This window comes from Sus scrofa, chromosome X (genome assembly GCF_000003025.6).
Source record: "Sus scrofa isolate TJ Tabasco breed Duroc chromosome X, Sscrofa11.1, whole genome shotgun sequence".
Lineage (NCBI taxonomy): Eukaryota > Metazoa > Chordata > Mammalia > Artiodactyla > Suidae > Sus > Sus scrofa.
In genome coordinates, this window is record NC_010461.5 from 63,836,576 (window position 1) to 63,848,051 (window position 11,476).

Below are 11,476 nucleotides of genomic sequence, written 5' to 3' on the forward strand. Positions count from 1 at the left end.
TTGCTGATTAAGCCATAAGAGGCTGTGTGGGAATATTGGATTCCAGTAGAGGCAGGACTTGAAGGCCCAGATTTGCTCTTGGTCACTGAAAGTGGTCATCTGGGAGCCTCCTGCCTGCACTGGCCCTTGCCTCCCCACCTGCATAGGGAGGTCAGACTAGCAGAGGTCTCACCTAATTTAAGACCCAGATTGTAGAACAAAGCTGCCCAGAAAGCTTGTGCCACTCTTTATTTCACCAGGATACTCACTTAAGAGCCAAAGATCCCTATACACTTCTCTGGATCTGGTTAAATAATATTTTCACTTTTGTTGGAAAAGTGGCCCCTCGTGGGCAATTACTTAGCTAGTCTTTGAGTTTCACAATATAGTGGAAAACAGTAAGTTGTGTATCCCTCCTCCTGGCTAGACTGTCCTGAACCTTTTTCCAGCCAACCCCCAACCCCTTTCTATCTCCCCACTCCCACCTTCTTCCTCCCTGTCAGACTCAGAAGTGTCACTCATGGTGTTTTTTTTATGCTTTCAACAGTTTCCAAAACAAACAGTGGAGGCTGTAACCAGCCCAGCATTCATTCAGTCCGATGCAACTGTATCTCCCAATCCGAGCAGCCTGATCTGCCATTGGCGGCAGGTCCTCTCCCTAAAAGGGCTGTGCTTGCCAACTTCTACTCTGCCAGGTCCTGGGAATCAGGGATTTGAGGACTGACGGTCCGCACAGGTCCACTGGGAGGGAGGCGACCACAAAGGGAAGGGGAACTAGACTCCAGAGGACTGGGTTCCAGTTCAGTCTTTTCCTTTCATTCTGTCTATTCAAAGAAAAACTTTATGTACATATAAAAATTATACACACACATTTTCCCCTTGATTTAGAAATTGTTTTTTGAGTTGAGATTTTTTCCGCTTTCCCTCCTTTGCCTGTCCTCTAAGCCCTCCCACTCTCTCCCTCCCTAACCCAGCTCAGGTTGAAACTTTGCAGAGCACATTCTCTTCGCCCTCTCCAGGGATGGCTCTGAGCTCTCGGGCGCACGCCTTCTCGGTGGAAGCTTTGGTAGGGAGACCCAGCAAAAGAAAACTGCAAGATCCAAGTGAGGAGGCGCAACCTGAGCTGCTGGAGAAAGAAGATGGAGAGGAGGAGGAGGAGGAGGAGAGGAATTGCTGCAGCGCAGCAGCAGGGAAGAAGATCAAGCAGCTTGGTAAGTACCTCTGCCGCGGCCCCCAAATCCCTGAGCCTGCTAACCTGGCTTGCTGGATCCGAAAGTCTCAGACAGGCCTCGCGACGCTGCTGGAGGGCGGCCGGGCCGCGGGGCTAGTTCAGCCATCTGGCTGTAGGGGAAGTTTCAGAGCTTCCAAGTTCAGCCTGTAATGTTGTGGTTCATTTTCGGTGAAGGGGAGGGTCCCCACAAGTTTGTGAAGTGAGACTCTCCAACCTCCCTGAAGCCCTGAGAACCCGAGGACAGCTTTTTATCGGGGGAGGAAGCAGGGGATTCAGAATCAGACACCAAAAGTCTCAGAGAAGAGTAAGGATGGGCAAATTTGAATAAGGGCATGCCTTTCACAGGGCGCGACTTAGACCTGGGCCCCTTTCTCTCCATCAGGGGGCTACAGAGGGTGTTGTGGGGAATTTGGAGATCCGCTGCCAAGGTTCCCTGGGAAGAGATGAGACGGGTCTTTTCGGGCGTCAGCGAGAGAAGAGGGCACACAAACTGCGAAGCTCTCTCAAACTCGCAGCGTCTCTGTGTCCAGCAGAAAAGCGACCCAAGACGGAGCCCTTAGTAACTACTTTCTCAAGCTGGGGAGGCAGCAGCGGAAACTGCAACAGTGTGGAAAGTCTGGAAGAGAAAGACACTATCCAAGTGGAGCTTCAAGGATCCGAGCTGTGGAAGAGATTTCATGACATTGGGACTGAGATGATCATTACCAAGGCGGGCAGGTTCGGCTTTGCCCAAGCTGTTTAAGGGCAGCACACAGTAGGCACTTAATATTTTGCTTTCATAAGATGGGTGCCTCCAGTTTTATACTTTGGTATCCCTCTCCCCATGTCCCCACCCTAGACAGGTATTAGGACACCACTGCATTTCAATAGAGCAGACTAGACCTTGCTTGGCTCATGATAGTGGCTCAGCCTTTATTTTCTGTACACTATGATTGCAAGAACTTATTCTTCCAGTCCCTGCCTATGTTATATATGACAAAAATTAGACTGCTAAGGCAGGTGTCAGATGCCAGCCCCCTCTCTTAAGCTATGGCCAGGCCTCTCTGGTAAAGCCCCACACTTATCAGTGGATAATATTCCATCTATAAGGCCTTCAGCTCACCATCCTGAGCCAGGTCAGGATGGCCTTTCCCTCTTCCACCTTTTGCTGTGGGGCATGTTCTTCATGGCAGCTGGGTAATCTTTTGTGTGTGAATCTCCCTAATTTTAGTCTTTCCCAAATCTGCCTCACAGAAAGTATCCCTGAAAACTCAGGGGAGGGGCACAGCCTTTACACTTCTATTTTTTCTTCTATAGTTTATTATGTTGGTGGTGGGAAGTGGGGTTGACAAAGCCTTGTGGTAAGGATATTCTGCTCCACCCAAAAATCCTGAGTTTGTTCAATCAAACATATAACCAACAATCTTTTTTGTGTATCATTCTCTGAACCTGTCTAGAGTGGGAAGAATATTGTGAATTTCTTCATTTTTCATTTGTCCCCCAGCCCCATCCCTCTCCAAATGTTTCTGATAGTGCCTAGGTCACTTGCTATTTTCTCCCCCACAGGCGGATGTTCCCCTCTGTTCGGGTCAAGGTGAAAGGGCTGGACCCAGAGAAACAGTACTATGTGGCCATTGATGTGGTGCCCGTGGATTCCAAACGCTATAGGTAACCTGGTTCAAAGGAGGGTATCTCAGGTTGGGTATGGGAATTCAGATCTATGGAAGCTAAAAGCACTGTTTTGAAAACTCCACCAAAGGACCTGAAGGGGGGTGCTCTCCTGTGGGTTTTGAGAGTTGAATTTTCTCTCTCAAACCAGAGTCCAGGGAGTTCAGACTGAGAGAAAAGCAGATATCTTCTTTCCTCTCACTCCTGATACGCAGGTTCCAATTGGTGCTTCAGTATATCCAGAACTTCTTGCCTACTTGCTGCTCTGCAAACTGCAGAGGGTATGGGCCCACACTCCTGGGAGGGAAGCCATTTGAAGGAATTTGGGCATAAATGCCTTGGGCTTCTTGGGATTGGGCTCTGGGCTGTGCTATTTTAGCAGCAGGGTCCTCGAGCAATTCCCTGATTTGCCATCCAAGGCTAGTCTAGTAGTTATGGAGCCTATCTGGTTTTTCTTCCTTCCTTAGCCTTTCCCTGAAGCAGAGACTAAGTCCCAGAGAATACAAGTAACCTTTCTCTTGATGCAAGCTGTCTACTTAGAGCAGGCTAAAAGAGGTGAACTTATCTAAAGCCAAGAGGCCCTTCTTTGCTAGTAGGCAAGAAACTGTGGTCTGCTAGCCTTTTAGCTCAGGAGCTAAGGGGATTGGGCAGTTGCCACCTGCTGTGAGCCTTTGACAGAATTGGGTGTCTGGCCTTTCTAGGAAACAGCCTGAATCTGCTGTTGGGTGCAGGGGGCAAAAGAGAAGGCTGGGCTAAAGAGCCTCCTGGGGCTGTAGCCCGGAAATTGCAGAGCAAGCTGTTTGCCCTCCAGCATTGTAACTAGCTTGGGGATTTGGCACACAACTGAGGGGTTGGGACTGGAGACATTGGGAAAATCAAAATCGGCACTGAGGCTGCAGGGAGCAGAATTCTTTGGGGGTATTTTGGTGCAAAGCCTTGTGGACAAAATGGCTTCTATGCCAGACTGATGGTGGTGGGCTACACAGACATTTTCCTAACCCCTCTGCTTCTTCCCTAATGCTTGTGGCCCAAGACAGGAGGATTTTTCCGGTGTCTCTGTGCGGTAAAAGTAGTTAGATCGATTTCTGTTGCAGTTTCTGTAAGGAACTACAAACCAGACTCTGAAATCACATGACGTTATACTTGTCCTGGCATTTCACTGCGTTTTAATACCATATGCTTATTTACAGTTTGCTTTCTGTCTGTGAACATTCTTTGGAAATCATGTTGGATCTTTTACTAGATGTCTTTGGGATTAGCAGGCAAACCTTGGCTAAGGCCTTTAGGACGGGATTGCTTCAGCCTCTGCCCCTGGCTTTGGGTCGCTGTGCCTGAAGCTACACTCTGTGCATTTTCAGGTATGTGTATCACAGCTCTCAGTGGATGGTAGCTGGGAATACGGACCACTCATGCATCACTCCCAGGTTCTATGTTCACCCGGATTCTCCTTGTTCTGGAGAAACCTGGATGCGGCAGATCATCAGCTTTGATCGCTTGAAACTCACCAACAACGAGATGGATGACAAAGGCCATGTAAGTGTGCACAATCCTTTATCCCAAAGAGAGGAGGGGGATGCCAAAGAGTCAGCCAGAGGGTGGCCATAGAGAGGCCAAGGAGCTGTCTCCTAGATATGCTAGTTGTGGTCTTTGGAAACTGCCCAAGTTCTAGGCCTGTGGTCAAAGTAGCTCTCTTGTTTGGCATCTAAGAGAGCTGGGGGTTGGGAATGATGAGCAAAGGGAGTTTGAGGACAAATAAGACCTTTAAGCCAGGATGCCTGGTCTGGGAGAATGAAAGGGAATGCTTCCCTGAGCTCTCTATCACTTCAGCCTCCCTGGAAATGACAGTAGGATCTGATTGCCTTCCTCTGATGGGCACCTTCTGTTTGGCATGGTCTGGGGAAATCTCCCCCTCACAACTAGTTACCATGTAAGGCCTTTTCAGATAACCTAAATCTTGAACTTTCTTCCCAGGTGCCCTTGGCCTCTGCCTTGCCTGGCCTTGCCCTGAGCAAACCACAAAAGGAAGAAGGATGCTCCTAGGATTAGGAAGTGGAAGATGTCAAATGGTTTCCCATCAGTTACATAGCCCAGGAAACTTACGGCAGGCAGTCAGATCCCAATGACACTTGAGGAGATCACATGGTCATCAACATCTGGAAGCAGGAAAAGGCCCCATCTGGAAATGGAATCACTGCAGCCTAGTACCACTGTGGTGCCCTACTTCTGAAACCCCTTATCCCTGAGGGCCTCTGTCTAGGGCCAAATGGCACAGAAAAGTCCTTGTGTGTGGCTGGCCTAGGCTTTCTGGTTTAACTTCACTTTTGTGTGGGAAGGTTGAGGGTATTAATGAGAGGGGGCCATCAGTGTCAGGGAGGGAAGACAATTTCTAGGCAGCATTTGCTTTTTCCTCCAGATCATTCTGCAGTCCATGCACAAGTACAAGCCCCGTGTGCATGTGATGAAGCAGGACAACAAGGTTGACATGTCCCGGATTCAGTCCCTGCCTGCTGAAGGGGTTAAAACATTCTCCTTTAAAGAAACTGAGTTCACCACTGTGACAGCTTACCAAAACCAGCAGGTAAAGCAAACTAGGTCCCAGACAAACAGGAGCGGCTCCAAAGAAACTTTTGGGACAGTGTGAATTTGTACTATATGGATTGAAGTTTCCTCAATTAAAAAATTCATAGTCTTATTGCATTGTCTTCAAGGCAAGTTTGATTATGAATTATGTGGATCTTGTGTTAGAAAGGAGAGTAGAACAAAGTGCTAGGAAAGAAAGGAGATAAACATTCCAAATTCGACTTGGCAGTATGCTTACATTTATTTAACAGGCCATATTACATATTGAAAAGTTTTGTGTTTGTTGTAACCATTAAAAGCAATAGTGACGGTTTTATTACTGAGGGCACTGACTTTATCTTTCTTTCTTTTTTGAATCCATAGATTACCAAACTGAAAATAGACAGAAATCCTTTTGCTAAAGGATTTAGAGATCCTGGAAGAAACAGGTAAACAACATAACAGTCGCATCTAATGTTTAGAGAGCCCTTTTCACAAGTATTACAGTATTTCACAAGTATTACAGACAAGAAAACTGTGGCTCAGAGACTGAACCACAGTCTAACTAAATTTTGTAACTGGTAAAAAAGGAACCTACTTGTTTTGTCTTGGAAGTCCAGCCTCCTCCTATTCCTTCTCCAACCCACTTTTAAGATGTCACTTATTCTATATTCTTGCGTTTTTATTCAGGGAATAATCACTTGGAATTTTATTCAGAAGTCAAGCTATAGAATAAAAATATTTCAGATATTCATCCCTAAAAACTGTAACTAAAAACCACAAAAGTTTACATAAATTACTTTCAGGAATTGCATTCTGGACTTGCTGAAGGTTGAATCTCTTTTTCAGGGGTGTATTGGATGGGCTTTTAGAGACCTACCCATGGAGGCCGTCTCTCACTTTGGATTTTAGAACTTTTGGTGCAGACACACAAAGTAAGAAAAGTTTTACTAAGTTTTATTTTAAATGTAAATGAAATAACAACCTCTATATAAATGCTACACAAGAGGATAAGTACATGCCAGAAAATGTGTGTTCACAAGCAAGTGGATGTATATTTATTCTGATGAGGCAGTCAGAAGAAAAAAGGGAGGGTAACTGGTGTGAAAAAAAGAGCACAAATATGGTAATGGTGGATTTACTGACTTCTGACATCTTGAGTTGTCATGCATCCTGAGAGCTCCAGAAATGACCTGAATTGTTTATCATCTCACTATCTCATATTCTTTAAGATCTGCCTATGTACATTAGTGGCCTTATTTGCAAATATGTTAGATATTGAAATAAATATTTTATATTTTACTAGAAGCTTTCACCACATGATAAAAATGGCATCCATTAAATTTCATTATGACTTGGCTCTAATTTTCCTTTTGTTGTGTGTAGGGAAAGTAAATGTTGAAAATACTAAGCCATCACAGGTAAAATGCCATAAGAATTTAAAATATTTGCATGGCATTTGTTCTCAGGTAGTATATTATGTGACTGAATAATAATTTGATGATGCAGGCTTTATTGAAGTAAGAATGCACACCTTCATTTACTCCAATATTTAACGTAAATAAAAGAGTCTTTATGCATGAGCAGAGTCTTTTTTCCTACTCCATTAAAGTCATTTGTCCTTAAACATTATTCAGGGTTACAATTACATCATAGTTAGGTTGAATTTTATATGACACTGTAACAACCAATTCACATGTGAGGAGATTGAGTCTAATCATTTGGTGAAATATCTCACTGAAATGACTGTATTAATTTGGTTTAGATAATTGCATAGAAAAATATGAACACTTATGAGATAGTATCACTTTAATAGCCTCTAGGCAGCATGCTTTTAAAAGATCTAAGTCAACACAAAGTGCACTAATAAAAAAAGTTAATGATCATTAATTTATAATTTAAAATACACAATTTTCTTAGTTATTTAAGATGACCAGAATGCTCTCAAACTGCAAAGAAAAGAGGTACCAGTTTTTTAAAATAACTTTTGGATGTTTAATTTTAAAATACATTTTCCACCCTGTTGATAATGGACTAGGCTATTATATGTATAATAGGATATAAAATATATACTTCTTAACTATATATGTGTAATATAGTTAAGAAATGTAATATATACATATAGTTAAGGAAAACAGCACAAAAAACACAAAAACTTGATCAAGTTCAGTCAATAACCAATTTTTTTAACTTAAAACACTCACAAATATAAAGTGTAGATTCTAGATTTTCCTGGAACTTATAACAATCCCAAATTTTAGCAGATGCTAGGCAACTGTAAAAGATCACCTGAAAACATGATATGAACACTTTCATTTTCATCTTGGTATTTTTTACCCTATAAAACTGCCTTTAACTCTTGATATGATATACTATGGAAATATAGTTGAATATGTTATTTTAATTTATAAGGATTGCTTTCATATGCACTGATTTTTTTAAAAATCAGACTGAAACTTTCTATAGAATCTCAAACATCCAATTTGTTCTATTTAATCAAATGATTATTTTAGTAAATTTTTAAAGTTTAAAAAAACAGCTTTAATTTGTAAAATATAATTGGCTCTGGATCATATTTAATTGGGCTTCTTTTGTAACTCATTGAATAAATGTTGTTCAAGTGTCTACTATAGTTCTAGAGCATGGTGAATGCTCAATGCATGATACAAAATAATAATGCTAAAAGTAATAGTGGTAGTAGTAAAGATACCATATTCAACTTTGGTCAGAGGAATGCTTTTTTCTAAAGGGGTTAAAATGATTGTGAATTTGCAAGGAAAGCTAATCTAAGAATGAAGTAGGGATAGTTATGGACATGCTTACTGATTCAGTAGGAACATCAAATTCATTGTTCATTGACTGAATTGTCATTCACAGGTGGAAGCAGTGGTTCGTCTCCAGTGACCTCTAGTGGAGGGGCTCCCTCTCCTTTGAACTATTTGTTTTCTCCACCTTGCTCCCCTCCTATGTTTCACATTCCTACAAGCTCCCTTGGAATGCCCTGTCCAGAGGTATACCTACACAATATCAACCTACCCCTTTGCTACAAAATTTATCCAACTAATTTTTGGCAACAGCAGTCCCTTGTCTTGTCTGCCTCTGAAAGGCTAGCAAGCAGCAACAGTTCCCAATCTTTAGTCCCACTTGTGATGGAAGTTCCCATGTTATCCTCCTTGGGGATCACCAATTCAAAAAATGGTTCATCTGAAGACTTCAATGAACAGTGTCAACAAGCACCTAATTCTGTCAACCAAATGTTGTATGGATTACAGCCACCTGGACACATTTTATCACCAAGCCCCATTGCCCGGGAAGCAATTTGTTGCTCTTTCCATCCTTCCCATGGCCTTTATAGGTACAACTTCTTCATGCCATCTAGACTGGTAAATGCTGCCAACCACCTCAAAGTGAATGACAACAGTCAAGTTTCTTTTATAGAAGGCAAATGCAATCATGCTCATTGGTATCCAAAAACTCACCATTGCCTTTAATGGGATAGTCACATTCCTAAAGTAATTACATGTAAGCACCTTTTTTTTTTTTTAATTTGTAGCCAAAAAAAAAGAAAGGTCAAGAGCTAATGGGCTTAAAAAGCAAAAGCTTCATTATCAGAAAACATTTCTCTGTTATGCATTTAAAGTGCCTTATGAAATGTTCATAAGAAGTTAAGTAGCCTTAAGCCTCAAAGTAAGATGCTCAATAAATTCTGTTTGATGAGAAGTTCCTATTGTGGCTCAGTGGTCATGAACCCTACTAGTATCCATGAGGATGCATGTTTGATCCCTGGCCCTGCTCAGTGGGTTAAGGATCCAGTGTTGCCTTGAGCTGTGGTGTAGGCCACAGGTGCAGCTCTGATCTGGCATTGCTGTAGCTGTGGCATGGGCTGGCAGCTGCAGCTCTGATCAGCCCTTAGCCCGGGAGCTTTCATGTGCTTATGGGAGGGCCCTAAAAAGAAAAAATTATATATACGTATTGTTTGATGAGGTATACTACCAGTAAAAAATAACTTCTGGTGAAGAAGTCTTTAATTATAGTGAAGCCTATTTAGTATGTCAACTGCCTCTTACATATTGACAATTACCAGCAGAAAGTAGATTTAATTCCTGTGAAAGCAGTGAAACAATTTCAGTTTAATCTATTAATATTGGCTTCATTGTAATTATCTCTTTAGAAACTGTAGAAGAAAATTTCATCGTTTATTTGCTTTATAATTTTATACTCTGCTGTTGAAGGAACTACTAATCTTAATTTTAAAGTAAAAATAAGGACATAAACATTCTAATATTAATATTTGTAGCCTAAGGACTATTAGGACCACAAAGATTAAATGAATAGCAAAATATTATAAATAAATTTGATGTTTTATTCTTTTTTTTATTTTTTGGATCATTCTCAGCTTGTTTACTTATTACTTTAACAAACTTGTTATTTTATATACACAGTTTACAGAAACAAATTGTTGTAGTTCTCCAAAAGACAGAGAAGTTATAATTTGAAGGGGGAGGATATATTTGAATCCATAAATATGAAGATATCATTAGGATGATACAATTTCCCTCCTGTGCCTCAATCATGGTAAATTAGACTAAAGTAGCATAAATGAGATTTTATTTTAGTTTGTGAAGTTGAAAAGTTTCCATTCACTTGGTCCTAAATTTTCTGAAAATAATTATTAAGTATAACCTATGAATAATCTCTATATCCTTAAGATGAATTGGATTTTAATTTTAAGGCTATTAGTTCTACAATTTATTAAGCCAAGCCCTTTCACATTACAGTGGCATAACTTGACTTTTGACAAACTAACCGCACTAATAAACAGCTTTTTCAAAACTTCCCCAACACCTGCTAGGAAGATCATGGCATTATTATTTACTTTGCTAAAAATGTTTTACCCTATTAAATGTACCTTATAATTATACATCCTTATATATGCATTAAAATGTTATACCCCTTCACTTCTGTGCTTAGGGATAGAATGCTACATAGTTATATTCAAACTGAGTATTCTTGTCAAGGTGAAATATCATTAGGTACCTAACTAGGTACCTGTTATAAAAGTCTTTGAGGCAGAAAACCTGTACTACTCAAGTTTATCAAATCAGGATTAAAGTAGCAAGGACACTTTATTTCTGTCTACTTCGAAGAGGGAAAGCTGTAGGCTAACTTGTACTGTTAAAATAAATTATGATATTTTTAAAGCAGAAACTCCCACATCAGATTATAATTATACTGATAGCTTACATGGCAGATACTCAATAACTAACAATAGGAAGTATTTAACTGAAAAAGCTGGGTATTTTCCCAGATAATCTCTGGGATTATTTAAAATATGGCATTAATTTTGCAGCTTCTCAAGTACATATATCCCATAATTTATATTTCAGATATTTTTTCCATATATAATCTATATAAGTAGATAATACAGAAGTATTTCAGTAAAGGTGATTAATACTAAGGGGCAAAAGTTTAAAGGCTAGAGTCTAGACATCTATTTTAAGCTGTTTTTATATAATGTTCATAAGTTGTCACATCATACTTTTAAAATTGAAGAAGTAACCAAGAGAAACCCTTTATAGAAAATTAGTTGGAAGAGATCTTTTTTTTTCATTTATAATGGTTTTTATTTTTTCCATTATAGCTGGTTTACAGTGTTCTGTCAATTTTCTACTGTACAGCAAGCTGACCCAGTTACACATAGATGTATACATTCTTTTTTCTCACATTATCATGCTCCATCATAAGTGACTAGACACAGTTCCCAGTATGACACAGCAGCATCGGTCTGACCTAGAACATATAGAATTTCCTAGGCTAGTGATCTAATTGGAGCTGCAGATGCTGGCCTATACTACAGCCACAGCCACAGCTGCCTCTGTGACTGTTGCCAAAGCTTGTGGCTATGCCAGGGATCAAACTCACATCCTGACAGTCACCATGTCAGGTCTTAACCCACCGACCACAACAGTAACTACTGGAGGAGACCTTAATATCAGTAAGAAGTCCTCTACTTTCTGAGCAAGTTACTCATTTGCAGAAAATTGCTAACAGCTCTAATTC

The 11,476-nt window shown here is 40.7% G+C and overlaps 1 protein-coding gene across 2 annotated transcripts; it reads left to right on the forward strand.

Moving 5' to 3' along the window:
- On the forward strand, nt 1,001–9,129 carry TBX22 (T-box 22). Of its 2 annotated transcripts, XM_003135211.3 has the most exons (8): nt 1,001–1,190; nt 1,744–1,927; nt 2,756–2,857; nt 4,216–4,390; nt 5,271–5,435; nt 5,801–5,865; nt 6,266–6,351; nt 8,294–9,129. In XM_003135211.3, the coding sequence occupies exons 1-8, from the start codon at nt 1,001–1,003 to the stop codon at nt 8,905–8,907; spliced, it is 1,581 nt and encodes a 526-aa protein (XP_003135259.1). In that variant the 3' UTR covers nt 8,908–9,129. The 2 variants fall into 2 exon arrangements, with proteins under 2 accessions (XP_003135259.1, XP_020936184.1); XM_021080525.1 differs by lacking the exons at nt 1,001–1,190; nt 1,744–1,927 and adding an exon at nt 6,499–6,510 and having other exon boundaries at nt 6,266–6,336.